This window comes from Helobdella robusta (genome assembly GCF_000326865.2).
Source record: "Helobdella robusta unplaced genomic scaffold HELROscaffold_63, whole genome shotgun sequence".
NCBI classification, from domain to species: Eukaryota; Metazoa; Annelida; class Clitellata; order Rhynchobdellida; family Glossiphoniidae; genus Helobdella; species Helobdella robusta.
In genome coordinates this window covers 674,256-696,004 of record NW_008705353.1, presented here as the reverse complement: position 1 = coordinate 696,004, position 21,749 = coordinate 674,256, and the positions used below count along the sequence as shown (strand labels likewise).

At 35.6% G+C, this 21,749-nt stretch overlaps 5 protein-coding genes across 5 annotated transcripts; 2 read left to right on the top strand and 3 right to left on the bottom strand.

Moving 5' to 3' along the window:
* Window positions 1-2,821: 2,821 nt before the first annotated feature.
* On the top strand, window positions 2,822-3,835 carry HELRODRAFT_180644 (hypothetical protein; the record flags this gene model as incomplete). Its single annotated transcript, XM_009029940.1, has 5 exons — window positions 2,822-2,932; window positions 2,984-3,090; window positions 3,275-3,422; window positions 3,603-3,644; window positions 3,779-3,835. The coding sequence occupies 5 exons, from the start codon at window positions 2,822-2,824 to the stop codon at window positions 3,833-3,835; spliced, it is 465 nt and encodes a 154-aa protein (XP_009028188.1).
* Window positions 3,836-4,915: 1,080 nt separating this feature from the next.
* HELRODRAFT_186075 (hypothetical protein) lies at window positions 4,916-10,041 on the top strand. The gene is made up of 16 exons (XM_009029939.1): window positions 4,916-4,980; window positions 5,124-5,426; window positions 5,625-5,731; window positions 5,913-6,055; window positions 6,448-6,545; window positions 6,629-6,722; window positions 7,104-7,195; window positions 7,315-7,387; window positions 7,674-7,732; window positions 8,013-8,161; window positions 8,268-8,452; window positions 8,560-8,738; window positions 8,876-8,944; window positions 9,032-9,100; window positions 9,276-9,348; window positions 9,661-10,041. The coding sequence occupies exons 1-16, from the start codon at window positions 4,951-4,953 to the stop codon at window positions 9,747-9,749; spliced, it is 1,812 nt and encodes a 603-aa protein (XP_009028187.1). The 5' UTR covers window positions 4,916-4,950; the 3' UTR covers window positions 9,750-10,041.
* Window positions 10,042-10,326: 285 nt separating this feature from the next.
* Window positions 10,327-11,988, bottom strand: HELRODRAFT_180642 (hypothetical protein; the record flags this gene model as incomplete). The annotated part of the gene is made up of 3 exons (XM_009029938.1): window positions 10,327-11,434; window positions 11,684-11,771; window positions 11,910-11,988. 3 exons carry the CDS (start codon window positions 11,986-11,988, stop codon window positions 10,327-10,329), a joined length of 1,275 nt encoding a protein of 424 aa, XP_009028186.1.
* Window positions 11,989-13,364: 1,376 nt separating this feature from the next.
* Window positions 13,365-14,201, bottom strand: HELRODRAFT_180641 (hypothetical protein; the record flags this gene model as incomplete). The annotated part of the gene is made up of 2 exons (XM_009029937.1): window positions 13,365-13,768; window positions 13,907-14,201. The coding sequence occupies 2 exons, from the start codon at window positions 14,199-14,201 to the stop codon at window positions 13,365-13,367; spliced, it is 699 nt and encodes a 232-aa protein (XP_009028185.1).
* Window positions 14,202-16,057: 1,856 nt separating this feature from the next.
* HELRODRAFT_180640 (hypothetical protein) lies at window positions 16,058-20,144 on the bottom strand (the record flags this gene model as incomplete). The annotated part of the gene is made up of 4 exons (XM_009029936.1): window positions 16,058-16,125; window positions 17,786-17,974; window positions 18,155-18,253; window positions 20,081-20,144. 4 exons carry the CDS (start codon window positions 20,142-20,144, stop codon window positions 16,058-16,060), a joined length of 420 nt encoding a protein of 139 aa, XP_009028184.1.
* Between the last annotated feature and the right edge of the window lie 1,605 nt (window positions 20,145-21,749).

Sequence of the window (21,749 nt, the reverse complement as noted above, 5' to 3'; positions counted from 1 at the left end):
ACTGAGCTTATTTAATTGATTGTACAGCATCAAACAGTATCTTATTGAACAGGATAGTATCATTAAATGAAATAAGTTACTTTTATCAACAATTTAAAAAAATTTCAATTTGATTTCATCGCGATATCGATGATGATGATTGTGACCTGACCGATTAAAAACGTCAAAGAAAATTTTTAAAATAGAAAAGAGAATTTGTTACGAAATCGTTGGAGGAAATGAAATATTTTTTAAACTCATTCGCGTTATTTCTTTGATATCGATATTGAAGATATTCGTATATAAAGCGAGCAAAATTTTAATATAAAAGCGCTTATAAATCTACGCAGATTGGCTCAGCTTGGCTTGGCTCGGCTCGGCTTGGAATAGGATGTTAAGCAAGGTGTGGTCTCAAACTATTTTGAATTCTCCTCGAAAAAATTTGAACTGTAAAGTATCTAGAATCCATGTATAATAATTAATAAGATTATATATTTATATAGAAAGCAATATAGCAGATTCAACCAGCCAATCAGAAAGTTTCAAAGGCGTTCGTTCGATGACGTCAATTTAGTACGGACAGTTAGCGTTGTGGTTAAGACTGTATAATAGTGTAGTACCTACATTAAATAAGTTTTTTACTGATGTGAATGAATGAAATGATAAGAATATATGGTTGAAACGAGTATAAATAGGAGCTGAGACAACATGAAAATCAGATCAGGCATTCTGCCTCGCTTGAAGCAGTCTGTCTGATCTCATTTATTTTATTTTTATTTTTTTATTTATTTTATTATATAGAGTTATATAGGGTTATATAGAGTTTGCATGTCTGTGGTTTGTGTGTTGTATTTTTTTATATTTTAGGTGGGTTCTTTAGCGGTTGCTCATGCATACATACATACATACATACATCATGTTTGTTTGTGTGGTGGTATTTTTTTTGTTCTGTTTTACTCCTTTTTCTCTTTCTTCATGAGCCTTGAGTTAAGTTAATGAAACATAGGTAGGTGAGGTAAAAATTAATTTATTATATAGGTAGGCTAGGGCATAAGGTAATTTAGTTACATAGGTAGGTTAGGGACTTCTTTTCTCTTACTCTACTTGGTGGTGTGTTTTTCGTTTTGTGTTTTTTTTTTGTTTTACACTATACATTCAACAGGTACGCGGTGGTTCCTGGTTTTAGTGAAATTTTTATTGATTGAATGTGGTAGTATGCATGGTTATATAGAGTTATATAGAGTTATATAGAGTTATATAGAGTTATATAGAGTTATATAGAGTTATATAGAGTTATATAGAGTTATATAGAGTTATATAGAGTTATATAGAGTTATATAGAGTTATATAGAGTTATATAGAGTTATATAGAGTTATATAGAGTTATATAGAGCATAAATCCTATATAGATGTCTTTCTTTGAGGTTCTTTTCTTTGCCGACCGGTCGGCTTCTTTGAATTTCTCTATTTTCATTTTAATTAATTAAATAAGATTTTTCCATTAATTTAGGTTCATTCAGGTTCGTTCATTCAGGTTGAAGCTTCCAGAGGAGTTCGTTGTAGAAGAAAAGTAATGTTGTGATGTCACGCTACGTTCATTCATTCAGTGGCAAAGAATGCATGCCTGGCTGGGGTTCGTTTTACGGTTTCTTTGCGGTTCCTTTTTTTGCCAGTTGGCTGGCTTTTCCAGCTGGCGGGTTTCACCGCGGCTCGTTTCTCTATTTTCATTTAAATAATTTAAATAAATAAGATTTTTACATTTTATCCATTTCATTCAGGTTGAAGCTTCCAGAGGAGTTCGTAATGGAGGATGTCAGGCTACGTTCGTTCATTCAGTGGCACACACGCCTGGCTGGGATACGTTTTATTCTTTTTCTCTGTAATTTAGCATTAAGTAGGAATGCTCACACGCACACACACGCACACACAATAACATTAAGTAGCTATATAGGTAGGTTAGATAGGCATAATTTTAATTGTAGGTAGGATATTAAAGAAGCATCCAACACTAATGTAGTTGAATAGGTAGGTGCGTAAGTTTATCTCTTCTATTTTTTTCTTGCACTCATATTACACGCATCAGCGTATTACACACACATACAAATACATACATAAACACATATATTAGTATTTGAGCGTAATTTTATTTTCATTACACATTCTAATTTATTATTACTAAGGTTGAGAGTAATTTAATTTCATAGGTAGTTAAGGGTAATAATGTAATTCTAGGAACAATCTTGTAATGTAAATTAAAACGCTGTAAGTGTATCGATAGGTAGGTTAATTATAAGTTTTACATTATTATTATTATGTTGGAGCCCAAGGCATTACGTAGGTGGTGGGGTGGGTGCCGAAAGGCCAATGAATTGGGCTCTTGAGTTTTGTAATTTTAGGTAAGCTAGGACCATAATGTAATGAATAGGTAGGTTAAGGTTACGTTGTAACACATACTCATTAATAGATTTAGGGTTTAAGTTTTATATTATTATTATTAAGTTGGAGCCCAAGGCATTACGAAGGTGGTGGGGTGGGTGCCGATTGGCTAAATGAATTGGGCTCTTGAGTTTTGTAATTTTAGGTAAGCTAGGGCTTAATTGTAATGAATAGGTAAGTTGAGGGTACGATAGCCGATTGACTCTGGATTTCAAAGTCTCTTGTCAGAGGTAAGCCTTGGTGGCCAGTGGTGAACCGGCAATGGTTTACTATCCGGACGGCAATGGTTTACTATCTGCACGGTAATGATTTACTATGCGGCATGCCCATAGTCTACTACCCGCACGGCTTCCGGACGGCAAATGGTTTACTATCCGCAAGGCAATAGTCTACTACCCGCACGGCAATGGTTTACTATCCGGTGCCCTGGCTGTCGGTGAACCTCTGTGCAAGGAGGGAGAATGAAGGGGGACTTTCGACTATCGTACCATTAACAATTTTATATAGATTAGTTAAGGTAATTGAATAGGTAGATAGGATTATTTTTATTAAACAATTTGAGACGCAGGCACCGCTAAGCTTTCTGATGAGAATCTTCTCTATTTTTCTCCCTCAATACGGGCTGTGTTTCAACAACAATCTCGAGGAGGACTGGCACCAGTTTTGGAGGACAACGTAGGAACCGGAAGGCATTCAACATTCTGCTTTTGTCGAATTGACGACAGTAAGTTTTTTTTTACATTTTACTCTCTTTATTATTTTAAAATATTTTTTTGCCATTATTTTCATTTTATAATTTTTTGCTTCTAAGATTCTAACATTCATTTACTACTACGCTAATAAAAAATTTTGTCCACAGAATGATGAGAGGTGGGCAGTGGTGGGAATCAGCATGTTTCAGATGGTGGTCTCATGATGATTTACACATGATGATCGTGGAAGAATCAGCTTTTTCGCTGACAATCTGCAGTTCGGATGAAATCTTGTGTGCCGACCAGACGATTGTGGTCGGTGCAATGGAGTACAGTAACGACGATTTTTGAAGTAAGGTTTAGTTCCGTCTTTTAATTTTTCTCATTCCTTCATTTTATCACTCAATCTTTCAAATTATTTTTCCATTAATTTATTTTTTTAATCATTGAATCATTGATTGATTACTTACTTAATTAATTCATTCATTCACTCAGGCATTCAACATTCAACATTCTACCTTTGTCGAATGGACGAAGGTAAGTTTTTTTTTACATTTTACTCTCTTTATTATTTTAAAATATTATTTGCCATTATTTTCATTTTATAATTTTTTCTTCTAAGATTCTAACATTCATTTACTACTACGCTAATAAAAAAAATTTGTCTACAGAATGCTGAGAGGTGGGTTGTGGTGGGCGTCAGCACGTTTCAGATGGTTGTCTCATGATGATCGTTCCGATGACAATTCGAAGATGACAACAAGAAGTTACTGGAGACTACACGCGCGCACATTTACGCACATACATCAATACAACACACACATACATAACATCCATTCATTCGGTGTCGTTGTTGTTATGTTCTCTTCTACTTTTTTCTATCTTTACAGGACTTTAATTTAATTCGTAGGTAAGTTAGGGATTGAGATGAGTTAACAATTGTAGGTAGGCTAGGGCTTAACATTAGTTAAAAAGTTTCAAGTAAAATAAAAACTTTAAAATATGTAAAATAAAATACTTGAAACTTGTAAAATTCCTAAAACTTAGAAATACAAATTTGTAGGTAGGTGAGATGAGTTAATCATTATAGGTAAGCTAGGGCCCTGAGAGTAATTTAATTGTAGGTAGGTGACTGACTACTATTCTTGGGACTTCTTACTAGTTTTTTATGATGTGTTTGTTTGTTTTCGTTTCACAGCACCACAAAAACAAAACAAACAACATTTTATTCTCGTCGTCGTCTTAAATTAATTTATTTATTTATAAAATGTTGACTGGTAGTTTTTTTTAATTTGGTTATATAATTTTTGGATATTTCTTGATTTACTTTGTATATATGCATGTATAAATAATTTCTGTTTGTTATGTTGATTTAGTCATTATGATATGCTGTGGGCTGTTCTTACTAAATGTTATTGTTATGAGAATCATTTTCCGAGAACTACTAAGGATTGTGTATAATAATAATATTAATGGATAATAATTATTTTGTATCGGTCGATATTTTGTTATATTTGGTTGTTTAAAATATGAAAATTGACGTTTTTAAACTTCCACTTAACCGTCACTTTTTGTTTTTGAATGTATTCAAATAAAAGCAACTATTGTGTTTTTCTTTCTTTACTAATATCTCGAAAACCGCTATCATAAGAGTTCTATGAAACCCTGTAAGCCACTGCATGCCAACAATAACGTTCCAAGCATGTCAAATAGCCCGACCGATTGATCGAATTGATTCAAGTTATTTGCGTGGAGCCATCAACCCAAGAAAGTCAAATAAGCTGACCCTTGCCGGACACATTCCTATGTTTATTTTCAGGTTTTAAAAGTGCATTCGATTAAAATGGATGTCTCTGAGTTGCTAGCTTTTCAAGTAATTAATTACTTAATTTAAACATTTTTTTTTCAATTTAATTTATTCATAACATCATTTTAATTTATTCATAACATCATTTAAACAAAATTTAAACTAATTTATAAAAAGGTTATGTTTAAATTTTTATTTTTACAACGTAGCCGGACAAGCCGTCGGCCGGTTTTGTTCCGTCATCACCAGCGCCATCTTCCGCTAATCTGAAAAGAAAACGTCGACTGGACGATGAAAGCGTGAAGAGTAGTAATGTCATACTCGAGAAGCGGTCAGTGGTGGCTCCAGCAGTCAGCAGTTTGTTGCAGCCATCGTCGTCGTCCTCTCTTTCTACATCTGCTGGTCATGTTGCTGCTACTGCCAGTTCAAGTAAAACCACCAACAAGATCTCTTCAACCGTCAATGAAACGAGGGAGAAGGTAGCAAAAATTCTTGAGGATGATTCTACAGAGGTCGCTTTTCATTGAAATTTCATCTGATCATTTTATATTTGATTTTAATTAATTTAATATAATAAGGAGATAAAAACATATTTCTGAATCTGCTGCTGATTTGTCGTGAATATTATACTGTATTATGCTCATATTATAAATTATAAAATTATTAATATTAATATTTAATCTAAAAAGAGTTAAATTATTTCGTAATAGTCTGACATTTTAGACGAGGGTACAGTGAGGAGGCTGATTATTCAGTTTGAGAAAAGGTACCAAAAGAACCAAGAGATGCGAATCAAATATCCTGATGCTCCAGAGAAGTGATTGACATTTATTTTTTATAAATTAAATTAGTTTAATACTTTCATATTAAACTTCCTTTTAGAAAAGAAGTTAGTTCACCACTAGTGTGCTAATTGTAATTCTAATTTTGTTCATACCTATTATTATGTATCTCCTTATTCACATCACCCTAACCCCCCACACCTGCCTAACCAACAGATTCATGGAATCGGAAATTGAACTGAACGACACAATCCAAGAAATGCATATGATTGCTTCCATGCCTGAGACGTATGAGATTGTGATCAGAGGCAGTACTACAATACAGACATTACTACAACTACTCAACCATGAAAATACTGGTCTGTAATTTTCAACCATGTTTCAGTCGCTAGTATTTAGCAGTTAGTGTTTGGTAGTTAGTGAGTTTCATTTTAACACTAGACTGAAATTATATTTTCTTTTGCTGCTACTCAGCATCCAGTGTAGAAATGTTATTTTTATTTAATAATTCTAATGGTGTGTTAAACATTTTATAATATATATTCAAATGTATTTCATTTATGAAATGAAATGATTCAATTTTCTTTAAAAATCTCTGCCTATATTACGTCTTAAAAAATGTTGTTATACATTTATACATACACACACGTGCACGAACACACACACGCACACATCTCCACACACACAACACACACACACACATCCCCACACACACACACACACACACACACACATCTCCACACATGCACAGATGTATCTATAGCAGTTGTGGACCTGTTGAAAGAGATGACCGATGGTGACGTGATGGATGATAATGAAGAAGAAGCTGAGATGTTGATTGATGCACTGGTCTGTTAACATCATAATGACCATAATTATAATAATATTATAGGTAATAATAATTTTTATTATATTAATAATTTTTTCTACAGCTCCAAGGACAGATATTGGCATTGTTGGTCCAGAATTTAGAAAGATTAGACGAAACGTTGAAAGAAGAGGCCCAAGGCATTCATAATTCATTAGGTTGGTACCAATTTACCTTCTTTAGTTAGGCAGGGGCTTATATAAGTGCCTTTATTTATACCTAAGCTTATCCCTTTATAAATGTACATCATTCATATGTAGTTGCACAGTTTTAAATGGATTATCTCAATACATACTGTAGTGTAAGGTTCTTGCTTGTGTGAACATCTTGGTCTGTATGTAGGTGTATTTATATGTGTTTATGTTTGTGTGTTTTTGTTTGTTTGTAGGTATGTTTGTTTGTATGTATGTTTGTATGTTTTCTTGTATAAATGTATGTATGTTTGTATGTATGTTTGTTTGTTTGTATGTATATTTGTTTGTATGTATGTATGTATGTTTGTTTATATGTTTGTATATTCAATCTAATGTTCCAAACAGCAATACTGGAGAACATGGTTGAATTGAAACCAGAAGTTAGCCTGCAAGCGGGCCAACAAGGATTTCTGCAGTGGATTGTTAATAAATTGAAGGTTTGTGTGTGTGTGTTTGCGTGTGTGTTTTTTGTATGTTTGTGTGTGCGTGCGTGTCTGTATGTGTATGTATGTATGTTATCACATCTTATAACATTATCATGATTTCTCCATTTTAGATGAAGGCACCATTTGATGATATAAGATTGTATTGCTCAGAAATACTATCAATACTGTTGCAGATGTATCAAGGTTTCATATCTATGTTTCTTTCTGTTTGATGTTTGATTCTTTGTGCGGTGTTTGTATTTTACACAATTGTTCTGATATTTTATATGGCGATTTGAATTGGGAATTTTTTAATTGGGACGAAATCTTGTCATGAAAAAAGAGTGTGTGAAATCGCCTGGTTGATGTTAGTTGATTCATAAGTTTATCGATCGATCGATTGATTAGTTAAATGATTGATTGTGTAATTGATTATATATATATAATTATTGGTTGTACTGTGTGTGTTATATTGAATTTATTTGCATAGAGAACCGACAGATACTAGGCGAGGTAGATGGGATTGACGTTTTACTCTCACAACTTTCGGTTCGTTAATTGGCTGTTTGATTGGTTGGTTGGCTGTTTGATTGGTTGGTTGGCTGTTTGATTGGTTGGTTGGCTGTTTGATTGGTTGGTTGGCTGTTTGATTGGTTGGTTGGATGTTTGATTGGTTGGTTGGCTGTTTGATTGGTTGGCTGGCTGTTTGATTGGTTGGTTGGCTGTTTGATTGGTTGGTTGGCTGGTTGGTTGGTTGATTGATTTATTAACCATTTGACCTACTTATCAATCAGTCATTCCCAACCATTCAATTGAAACGCGAGAACAGATCTTCAAGAAGCATGACCCGTCGACACCAGAGGAAATTGAATACATGGAAAACCTCTTTAACTCACTCTGCTCATCACTCATGCTTCCGACCAATAGGACGAGGTTTCTGAAAGGCGAGGGTCTACAACTCATGAATCTTTTGCTAAGGTTTGTTCTGATTGGCTGCCTGGTTCGAATGCTGATTGAAACGACATTAACAATTGACGTTTCAATTGACACTAACAGCATCATCATCAACATCACCATCACTTAGGGAGAAGAAGAAACTCTGTCGCACGAGTGCCATAAAAGTTTTGAACCACTCGATGGTTGGTTCGGAGGGTGTGGACAACTGCAACAAGTTCATCGACATCCTGGGTCTGCGGACCATCTTCCCACTCTTCATGAAGCCGCCACACGTACATAAGAAGGCGGGTCCAAACAAGCAGGAGTTGGAAGGTGATCATGATGATGGTGATGTCATTGCCACTGCAACCAGCTGACACACGCACACGCACACACATCACAACAAACAAACAACCAACCGACAACAACAACAACAACAGAGCACATCGTCTCGATAGTGGCCTCCCTAGTTCAGAACAGTGAAGGCTCCCAGAGACAGCGTCTCCTCAACAAGTTCACCGAAAATGACCATGAGAAGGTCGACAGGCTGATGGAGCTGCACTTCAAATATCTACAGAGGGCTGAAGCTGTCGAAGCGGACATTGAGAAACAGAGGGAGGTTAGGGCTGCTATCTACTGCTCTTTTGGTGGTGTTGCACTCTGCCCCCGGGAGTTTATGATGATGATGATGGTGATGATGATGATGTTTGTACCGGAAGTTCATAAAAAATTATCCTTACCACCCCACGCTCGAAGGCCATCCAATCACAGGGCAGGTCGCTAACAGCTGATGACGAGGATGAATTCTATATGAATAAATTGGAGGTAATTACTATTATTATTATTATTATTATTATTATGATGATGATGATAGCGGTGATCTTGATAACGATGATTTATATTTCGCCACAGGCCGGTTTATTTACGCTCCAACTGGTCGACTACATAATCGTGGAAGCATGCCTGCTATGTCCAGATACTGCTAGCATTTTTCTTCTTCTTCACCTTATTATTATTATTATTATTATTATAACTATTATTTTTATTATAAATATTATTTTTATTATAAATATTATTTTTATTATAAATATTATTTTTATTATAAATATTATTATTATTATTATAACTATAATTATTTTTACTGTTTGACTGACAGGTCAGAGGCAGAGTCATGCAGATATTGAACTTGAGAGGGGGAACTGTGCAGACTATTAAGAATATCATGAAGGGTTCTTATAATTAATTATTATTACTGTTTATTGCTATAATTAATAATAATAGTAATAATTATTCTTAATTAATAATTAAATAATAATAATTAGCTATTGTTGTTATAGTTGTCTAGGCGTTATCGTTATCAGTATAGCTTTTATACATATAATTTGTGTGTGGTTTTTTGGAAAGTACCTTCTATAAGTTTAATTTCTTGACTGTGTTGTGTTTTTATGTTTCTATTCCTACATTCATTCATTCATTCATTCATTCATTCATTCATTCATTCATTCATTCATTCATTCACCCATTCGTCCATCTAACCACAGAATACGCAAGCAGTATTGGCAGCGTGGATATCTCTGCCAGTCAGAAAGTTTTGCAAGAAAGACTCTTCCAATTGGTTGACAGATTTTGATGATGATGATGACAATAATAATAATTATAATAATAATAATGATAATAATAATGGTGTGAATGGCATGATTTTTACATTGACAGACAGATGATCAGTTACCTTTTCAAGTTTTAATTTTTCTCAATTAAAAACGAATCGAGTAGGCTATGTTCATGAATGCATGCATGCATGGTTGAATGAATGGTTGAATGAATGAATGAACGAATGAATGAATGAATGGTTGAATGGATGAACGGTAATAAAAGAATGAACTTTTGATTTTATCAAAACTTTCAAGAAAAAGTGAAAAGATTTTTGGTTTGACCTACATAATGGAATCACCGACATTCACAGTGAGGAGAGCTGTCATTAAATAATAATGCAAGTTAGATTAACCGTTATGTCAATCAGTTTCGTGCTGAGCTAAGTGTCAAACAGCTGTGGATATATATGAATGGTCCATTGCTTATTGAGATGCATTAGAATGGATACATCTATCAATTTATTTCGATGCACACACATGCACGCATACACTCGTACGTACAGAATGAACTCTGAAATTTAGATGAAAAGTTTTATAATTGAAACGAAGGAGCCGTTATTTCAATAAATTGACGTTATCGTCGTCATCTCGCTTGAAACTTTCGTCATTGCGTGACGTCACATCCGGAAAATTTTCACTCCCGGGCGCCGTTTTAAAAGATGGCGACCCGCCAAAGAAAGATGGGAGAATGGTGGGTGGAATGCTGAACGATGAAAATGCTGACGATGATTTGTGACATTTTTTTTTCAGGTTGCTATCGAGCGTGCGATGTTTCGCTGCGTTTTTGACGTCGTCGCTCGTGGAGTAATCTTTCTTGCTGTTGTCCGTGCGGCAGTCCTGCATGATGCTGAAGTCGTCTGGGACCATGTTGCATGGGTTCTCGACGATGCTGCAGTTGCTTCCGACGATGTTGAGGCCCTCGTTGTACGTGAGGTGGCCGTCTGTGGTCTTTCCATTCGCTGCACAGATGCAACAAAACTTACTTTCGAAGGGGTTGTCGATGTTGCTGGCCGTCCAGTCGTTCGCACACACGCAGCTGTCAACACTCTGCTTTCCAACGCTTTCAACATTCATCCTTCCCACGTCCAACTTTGCCATTTGGTAGCCTGTCGTGAAATGCAGCTGTTCGCCAGAGTACATCACGTGACTTCCGGTGTCCTGCAAGCTGGCCACTTTGGCTGGCAGTGTCTTGGAGCCGGTTCTGCTGCTGTAGACTACGGAGTAGTTTTTCAAGATTTTGTTGTTGTTGTTGATGTTGTCGTTGTGGTTGTTGTTGTTGTTGTAATTTTTTATGTTATTGCTGTTGTTGTTTGCGCCGGCAACATTCTCACCAGCATTAATATTGCCGCCGAGTTTTCGGTGAAAAGATATTCTACTTTTACTACCACCGCTTTTTAAAAATTTACCATTAACTACCGGGTCACCGGAAACAGTTACAAAACCATTCCCATCAATGGCAGAGCTTCTTCTTATACCTCCGTTAATATGATTGGTTGTTGAATATAGACCGTAATGTCGTGAGTTGTTGTTGTTGTGATCGTTAGTTGATGTATTGAATGAGCGGAAGTTGCACGCTGTTGCTACTGTTGTTGTTGTTGATGATGGTGATGTGAGAGCCCGGTGTTCGCCCAACGACGGCGAGTTCTGACTCTTCTTGCGCCATCTTGTGATGGGGGGGGGGGTCATTTTTTCGTTCATTTTTATTCCATTTCACGTTCGTTTAAATTATGTGGTTGTTAGAAGTTACATTAAACACGACATGCCAGCTCATGAAAAACATACGTACATACATACAAACAAACATATACACACATATATGTATGTATGTATGTACAAAAAATATTATGAAAAAAATTAATTAACGTAAAAACGAAATTACTGGAGAAATGCGATGAAACTCAACTGAACGAACCTCTTGACATGCGCAATGCACGCCATGATGGCGATGACGTAGATGACGGTAACTATGGCGACGCCGAGTATGATGGCGATGGACAGGCCTGGAGTGGGTTAAAGAGAGCGCTAATTATAATTATTTATTTCCGGTGAGATGATGGGGCGGTGGGGAGAGGATGACAGCGCTGATGAGGATGCTGTGAGGTCTGATTTTGTGAGATGATTTATAAAGTCCAACGAACCCAAATTCGGCAGGCCGAGCCATTCTCTGTAGGTTTCAAGAAGTGATCTCGATCTATCTGTCAAATTATTGTCATCCATTATTTAATCAATTTTTATACTTTCAAGTTAAAAATTTTCATTTTTGCAGTTTGCAGATTAAATTATAACAAATTGTGCGTATGTAGCATCTCGTGTTTGATTATTTATTACTGTTTAAATGATCAGTCGGTTGCCAGCATTGTACGGACGGTTCAGAATTGATGCCAACAACATCAAAAGTTTCAACGTATCCACAATTATTTTTTTGTAAAAAGTATAAAAATAATATAAATTGAATTCAATTTATTGAAAAAAAAAACAAACAGAAAGAAGAAGAAAATGGTTTTTATATTCGAGTGAGTCAATTTAAAATAGAATCGGATCTCGAAAGGGAACCGATTAAAAATCGGATCAAGTGCAAAGATCGGTTATTCACTTCCGCTTCACTCGCCCATCACTGAATCGTCACGCATCATCAAGCGCTTTAAATTTACGCAAGCGCACTAAAGGCTACAATCGTTAAATCCATTTCCGGTCTTCGTTATCTTATCGTTATTTGTGATCTTTCGATCGCAGCTGGTTCGAACTTTCGATTTATTGGCCTGAGTTTTTTCGGCAGTCAGGAATAGCCTGATTTAATTTTAGACGGCGGAAATATATTTCAGGAAATTTTTTTTATTATCTGAAATTTTTAGTTGTATATTTTCTTCATCATTATCATCACCATCATCGTCGTCATCATCATCATCACCATCGTGATGTTTCAATAAAGAGATAAAGGCACTTCTCAAGAGTAGCCGAACATTTGCTCAGCAGGTAGAAATTAATTTATTGTGCCTATGTATGTGCGTTTGTACGTGTACGTGTGTGTGTACGTGTGTGTGTACGTGTGTGTACGTGTGTATACCTACCAGCGTTGGAACAATTTTTCACATCTCCTCGCCAGTCCTCTCCATCGCAATAAAGGTAAAACATCTCACCTGTAGACGTAATATGTATGTATATATATATATATATATATATATATGATATGTATATATATATATGATATGTATATATCACATATATATGTGTATGTGTTTGTATGTGTGTAAGACTGGTATGTTTAATACAACATTTCATTATTTACACTGAACAATTTCAAGGCAAACAGCAATTTAAAGACGGAAGAAGATCATAAATAAGCAAACAACGAACCGACCAGTCGCATTGCAGTATGATCTCAACCGCCCTTTCAGGTCAGGGGTCACGTGCATGCTGTTGAGGGGGGCCAGTGGCGGGCACCCGGAAGCTAATTATGTTAAGGGTGGTAGGTATGTAAAAGTTTACCGTATTATGATTAATTTAAATGTTAAAATGTAATTGTTATCAAAATCAGTCATTTTGAAGTTTTAAAAATGTTACTAAAATGTTTATCTGATTGAATTCAAAATGTTTCACAGGCCTTCATATCGTATCAGATATCTATAGGGCCAGCCATTATAAATCACCACGTCAACCTGATTGGTGCTCGAAGTGTACACGTGACTAACTCTCGACCAATGACAGAGTTTCGTCGTCAGTGACGTCATAGTGTTGCACTGGGGGCATATTATTTTTGTTGTTTTGATCAGCGGCTCCGTGATGCTGATGAGGACGACGTTGCTGGCGTCCTGGTCGATGACTTCGCTGTCGCAAAATTGTTGAAAGATATGATGATGTTGTTGATATTGAGGTTGTTGTTGATGTTGTTGATGTTGTTGTTGTTGATGTTGTTGTTGATGTTGTTGCTGATGTGGTTCGTTGAGAGCATTGGGATAGATTTGATGTTGGTGGTGATGAGCTGTGGCGTTCATCGGTCCTATGAGCGACATTTTAAAACTTAGTTAGCATTTGGCGGTTCTGGAGACGACAAATTTAAAAAATCTTTAAAATTATTTGCAGTAAACTCTTATCCCCTGCTATCATTAATTTAAAATGAATAGAGGAATAAACTGACCAGTTCTTAATTCGTTCGCCAGGGCGGCAGACTTGTTAGCCGGCGAAAAATCGTAGAGAGTGAATTTTATCCTAGTACCCCATTCGAAACGGAAGAGGAAAACGCAATTCGACCTTGAAAGGTCAACCGGAAATGGTTGATTTGTGGGCGATAGTTGTTGATGTTGTAGTAGTTGTTGTTGTTGAGTTGAGGTTAATTTTTTGTTGACGAAATTAGCGATATATCCGTCTTTGTTGCTGCTGACCATCTGGGCTGATTGGCACTTTTCAATTGTTGGTGCGAACACTTTTAACATATTTCAATAACATTACTAAAAATATTAATAAATATACTACTACTATTATTATTATTACGTATTTGTTTAATTAATTTATTTTAAGTTTGTACAATCGTCGTCAACTTTAAAGCCTTTTCCGTGCATTCGGATCACCTTTTCCAATCTTGTAAAAAATGCCTGTCTTTGTTTGTATGTATGTATGTGTGTGTGTGTGTGTGTGTGTGTGTGTGTGTGTGTGTGTGTGTATGTGTGTGTGTGTGTGTGTTGGTGTAGGTAGGTATAGGGGCATGTTTGTATAAGCAGCAGAAGCAAAGATGGAATTGTGGACTGCTTCTTAGATATTCAGACCACGATAACAATTAATGTTAATGTCTGAGGAGGAAGAAACTATCATAGGCCCACCCTCACTCCATACCTTCACGATCTCACTTTATCTCTATAGACTCTCATTGTTTCCTCATCATCTCTTTATTCTCTCTTTTTATTTTTCGACGATAACTTTCTTTCTATCTTTAGTCTTTACGTTTCTCTTTATCAATTTTCGTTAAATTTGATTTTCCTCTGTTTTTCGCTCCCTCTCTCTCTTTCTTTCATTTTGTATTTCTCTTTCTCTCTCTCTCTCCGCTCCTACTTTATATTCATGTAGACAAGATTAGCATTAGGAAAAAATTGTATTTGAGACAGAGGAAGACTGTTATTGAGGGGACGATGATTGCATTCGTAACTATGCAACTGCTCCTGTCGATATTCTCGCTGCTACTACTACTACTGCTGCTACTGCTGCTGCTGCTACTACTACTACTACTACATTTTTATAGAGTTAAATTATTGCTATTATCATTGCAACACAGAAGAAAGAGACACATAGAAAGGTAAGAAGCATAGGAAGACAAAATGCTGCTGACTGCTGGCGATATAATGACTACAATTTATAATTTCATTACGAGATATAACATGGCGTTGCTGTGATGCTGAAGATGACGATGATGAAAATGATGAAGATGACGATGATGAAGATGACGACGATGATGAAGATGACGATGACTATAAATGTATAAGCGAAGTAATCACATTGCAGTGGCTTGACATATGACAAAAATGACACTTCTCATAATTTGCTTGCTACGTCATTGTCAGCCTCAACCCACATAAGCTCTGCAACCGCTACTACTACTACTACTACTACTACTACTACTTCTACTACTACTACTACTACTACTACTACTACTACTACTACTACTACTACTACTGCTGCTGCTATTGAAGTTAACAATTTACCAGCATTTTTTAATGTTTTCTATTTTTGCATATATATATATATATATATATATATATATATATATATATATATTTGTATATAATTTGTAAATTAATAAATGATTGAATGAATGAATGAATGAAAGAAATAAGAACGAATGAACAGGTGAATGAATGAATTGAATGAATGAATTAATGAAAGAAATAAGAATGAATAAGTAATCCGCTAAGCCGTCTAAACGCATTATCATCATCAGACTTGACAGTTATTAAAGGAAAACTAAACATACAGCGGGGATGTTGATAACGATGATCTTGAGATGAAGAGGATGATGATGATGATTACGACGTTGGTGATGATGGTGATGATGATGGTGGGGATGATGATGATGGTGGTGGTGACGTGAAGAAATCGATGAAGAGATATTTAAATCAATTTCACGCCACTCGTAATTGCGTTATTTTTGATGCATAGCGGACAGTTTTCCACAAATTATCTATTATATCTATACTGTCTCACTTTCATTTGTCTTTCATTCCTTCATTCCTTCTTTCATTCTTTCATTCATTCTTTCCTTCATTTATTCATTTATCTCTTTTTTCATTCTTCCATTCATTCATTTCTTGGAGCCTCGTGTTTTCATTTGGTTTTTGTATTTGAATTTCTTTCGCTTTCCATATCTCACTAAGCATGGGTTTGTTTATTTGTGAGTTTGTGTGTGTGTCTGCCTTTCTGTGTGTCTGTCTGTCTTTCTGTGTGTGTCTGTGTGTGTGTGTTTGTCTGTACGTGTCTGTGTGTGATGATCGTTCGTAACCGTTCATATGCATCAATTCTCTGGCAATCAAATTCAATTTGCGCATTCCTTTTTTCTCATCTTTCTCAAGATCATCATCAGCATCATCATCTTAGCAACGTCATCATCATCATCATTGCCACCACAATCACCATCATCATCATCATCGCCACAATCACCATCATCATCGTCGTCATCATCATCATCACAATGGACCATCGGCAAGTATTATCTGCCTATAATTAACTTGTCCACACATTCATCACTTATATTCAGACAAGTCGAGATGGAGATGATGATGATGATGAAGATGATGATGATGATGAAGAAGAAGAAGATGACGATGATGACGATGATAGTGGTGATGATGGTGATAGATGATGATGGTGATAGATAGGAATGATGAAGCAGTTGTTGTTTGCTGAAACGATTCATCATCATTTGAGCTATCGATAATATTTCCTATTTATTCTTCATTCATTCATTTATACATTTATTCATTCATTCATTCATTCATTCATTCATTCATTCATTCATTCATTCATTCATTCATTCATTCATTCATTCAATTATTCATTCAAATATTCACTCATTCATTCAAACCATTTTGTCCGTTGTCATTGAACGATGAAACGTTTCAAAATGAATTGAAATGAAAGGTAGGTGAGATAAGACTAAATGGAGGGAGAGAGAAAAAGAAAGAGAGAGAGAGAGAGAGAGAAGAAGAAGAAGAAGGAAATAAAAAAAGAAAAAAGAAACAAAGAGAGAGAGAGAGAGAGAAAGAGAGAGATGGAGGAAAAAAATGAACAACGTTTGTTTCAAATCACCTTTACCTGTGAAAAACTAATTGAAAAATACAGGTGTGATGGATCTGTGTACGTGTATGTGTTTGTGTGTGTATGTATGCGTGTGTGTGAATGTATGTGTGTGTTTTTGTATGTGTAGCAATGTGTACTGCGCGGTATGATTAAGTACCGTTGTTTCATTTTGTTATTTTTATCTTGCATATTTGTTCAGCAGGTAGGATCTAAAAAATTTTGAGTTTGATTTCATGTACATTTATTTGTATGTGTGCATCTCAGTTTGTATGTATATGTGCATGTTTGTGTGTGTACTTCAATTTGTACTTTGTTTATGTACAAAAGTTCATGCAAATACGTGTTTGTGTGTGAATAATTATCAGTTTGTATGTGTGGTGGTACTCCGCTGGAGGCCGGTTGAAAGACGCCCAATCCGAATTTCGTTCATATCTATCTCTTGTAATTTCAATTAAAACACACACACACACACAGACACAGACACACACACACACACACACACACACACACACAGACACACACACACAACACACGCGTATGGAAGTGCAATCGTTGGAGGAAAAAGACCTTGTACTAAAAAAACTACCAAAATACATTATAATATTCGCCTGCCAACCACAAAACGACAAGAAAACACTCCACTCCTCACTCCACACTCCTCACTCCACTCCTCACTTCACTCCTCACTTCACTTCTCACTCCACTCCACACGAAGAAACAAACGCTCACCAACCTTTCACACAGACAAACTCGGCATCGAGGTATGAAGCGAAATCCTTGGGGCAGGGCTGGGTCTTGATAAGGGCATGGTCAGAAACACTCAACTCGCACCCTCTCCGTCCCGAACAGGCCTGGTCCATCTGGTTCATGACGTCAGCACGGCAGCCCACGTGATTTCCGTAGTTGCGCTGCACGCATCGACCTGCGATGTGTTTGGTTGGTTGGTTTATTTGCTGGTTGGTTGATTGGTTGATTGATTGGCCATCCTCATTGTTGTCAAGTAACATAGCATAACATGTAATCATCATCGTCATCACAATCATCATCATCATCATCATCATCATCGTCACAATCGTCATCACAATCATCATCATCCTCTTACCAAGATCCATACGTCCGAATGTGGCTGACGTCATAAGTATCACGTGATCAGCCTCACATCTTCCGCTGAATGATTCAGTTAGGCAGTATTCCAGAGCCACTATTCGGTGTTGTTGTTTGTTGTTGATGTTGTTGATGTTGATGATGTTGTTTTTGTTGTTGTTGTTTGTTGTTGATGTTGTTGTTGTTGTTGTGGTTGATGTTTTGTAGATTTGTCTTTTGTTTTTATTGCAACAAAAAAATCGTTCTCAAACAAGAGTAGTGAATTTGGGAATAGATGATAAATGAATGAATGAATGAACGAACGAATGAATGAAGGAATGAATGAAGAAATAAAAGTGATGGATTGATTGATGGAGAGAGCTTTTAGCCTTTTGATTGATTTGCATTGTTTTATTTTAACTATATTACAAGTACACACACATATGTATGTATGTATGTTTGTATGTGTGTCTGTGCGTATGCATGTTTGTATGAGTGTTTGTATGTATGTGTGTGTGTTTTTATGTATGTTTGCTTGTATGTGTATGTTGCCTAGATGGACGTATGCATGTATAAAGTAGGTGCCTAAGATGTTTATGTATACAAATACAAATACATGCATACATACATACATGCATACATACATACAGGCATACATACATACATACAAACAAACAAACAAACAAACATTTGTATGTATGCAAAATGTCGATGTGGCCAATGAAATTTCAACTGGAATTACCCGCCTTTGAGAATAAATTTAGATCTCTGTTAGTGTCCGTGTATGTATGTTTGTTTGTATGTTTGTTTTTATGTATATGTCTTTTGTATGAATGTATTTATGTATGTGTATGCGTGTGTACATGTATGTATGAATGTATCGTGTGTACATATGATTATTTGTATGGTTTTGTATACTCTTTGTATTTATGTGAATCACACAGATACATTAAAATATGGTTTGTATTGTTTGTATGCGTTTGTATTTTTTTCTATAATTTGTATTATTTATACATTCGTGTCACGCCGCACTCTATGATTGAATGACGCAACAGAACTTCTATGTCCCATTCCATATTTTCATTCTCTTTTCTCTCTCTCTCTCTTTCTCTTTCTCTCTCTTTCTCTTTCTCTCTCTCTCTCTCTCTCTCTCTTTCTGACGCAATGATCATTAAGTTATTATAGGCTTGCGTTTTCTACACTGGTACGATTTTTCGATGTTTTGTTTTTGTCTGTCTGTCTGTCTGTTTGTTTGTTTGTCTGTTTGTTTGTCTGCACGTATGTATGTATGTTTGTGTGTGCATGCCTGAATGCTTGTATGTATGTATGTATGTATGTGTGTGTGTGTGTGTGCCTGAAAATACAAACAAATATGTTTCTTCTGCAGAACTCATCAAGATGAATTGCATAACGATAATTCACGAACTGCATAAACACTGTTTATAATACACACACAGACAAACATACACACACATACACACTGACAAACACACACACACATACAAACGCAAACAAACACACACACACGCACGCACGCACGAACGCAGAAACGCGTGCATACAACTTCAAACTGGTCTTCGGAGGGCATTAAGTCATTTTTCGTTCTCAAAATTTCCTCTCCTTCTCATTCTGACGTTTCAAATTTTCACGAAACCGATTGCGGACGCGTAAACGCTCACACGCACAGTACCTACATGCGTATGAGCGTACGTACACAATTTATGTACAACTTCATGTTCAAACTTCGGGTATTCACACTGTGAGTACAATAATTTGCGTGTACACATCGCATATGCGTGTGTGTATGTGCGTGTGTGTATGTGCGTGTGTGTATGTGTGTGTATGTATATACTTATGTGTCTGTAAGGACAACAAAAATTTCGTACTATCCCCCATTAATTCCACATGCACACTTCCGTAAAATTTGTAGACGAATGAAACCAACTTGCGTCATGTAAGAGATGCTGGTGAAGCAGTAGGAGGGCCACAATATTTTTTAAGATGGCCATCTTCATCACCCTGTTCATCACCATCATCGCCATTTTCATCATCCTGTTCATCATCATCATCGCCATCTTCATCTTAATCATTTTTGTTGGGTCATCATCAGTCTTGCGATCATTCACAATTTCTATAGACATCGTCTTTCTTTTTCTTAACGTCACCCTCTTATTATCTCTCTCTCTCTCTCTATCTTTTTTTCTCTCTCTCTATCTTTCTTTCTCTCTCTCTCTCTCTATCTTTTTTTCTCTCTCTCTCTATCTTTTTTGATGATGATGATGATGATAGAAATTATACTTACGACGACGACGATGATGATGTAGCTGTTGTTGCTAATTAAGGAACATCAGAATGTAGATATGAGCGTATTTTTACTAGCAGACCCACCAACGGTACCGACAATGATAAATTGTTCACAATTTAGAAAGGCGGTGCCGATAATGATGACGTTGTTGTTGATGTTGTTGTTGTTGTTGTTGATGATGACGATGTTGTTGTTGTTGCTGATGATGACGATGTTGTTGTTGTTGATGATGATGATGATGACGACGATGATGATGACGATGTTGTTGTTGATGATGACGATGTTGTTGTTGTTGATGATGATGATGATGATGACGAAGATGATGATGACGATGTTGTTGTTGTTGTTGATGATGATGATGATGGTGGCGATGACAACGACAAAGTTTTTAAATTTGAGAGGGAAATGTTTTCATTGGTTGTCAATTGGTGAAATTTTTTTTACTATCTGATTGGCTGTTTTGAATTCCTTGGTCGATTCTGATTGGCTGGTTGAAATTTATTGATTGTTTTTCCTTGGACAATTAAATTAAACTGCTTTTCAATTGGTTGATCAATTGCATAACGCCTCATATCATTGTTGTGGTTTTTTTTCAAATCCAAAATATAAAGACATCAACAAGAATAAATTAACATCAATTATTCAATTAAAAAAAATTATTTTATTTTATTTTAATCTAAATGGTCCAAACCCAAAAAATTATTCAATAGAAGTTATTAGAAGAAAAAGTCTTATTTGTGTTCTTTAATTTAGTCTCAATCAATATTTTCAATTCTCTCTCGCTTTCCCTCTCTTTCTCTCTCTCTCTCTCTCTCTCTATCTATCTTTTTTCTTTCTTTCTTTTTTCTATAAAAGTATTTAGTTTAACAGATTAGAATCATAAAACATGACAAATGTTTAGATGACACAACATAGTGAATGAATTATTACATTTTTCTATTTTTTAATTTGTTTATAATTTAGCTATTTAATTATTTTAATTATTTATAACTATAATAATTATTATAATATGTTTAATAAACCAAAAAAAAGAATTTTCGAAACATTTTTACATTTTGAGTTCACAAATGTTTCACGCTCCATATTCGCCTTATATACTCAAGCAATCCATGTATGTTTGTATGTATGTATGTATGCATGTATGTATGTATGTATGTATGTATGTATGTATGTATGTATGTATGTTTGTATGTATGTATGTATGTATGCATGTATGTATGTATGTATGTATGTATGTTTGTATGTATGTATGTTTGAATGTATGTATATATGTATGCATATATGTTTGTATGTATGGATGTTTGTATGT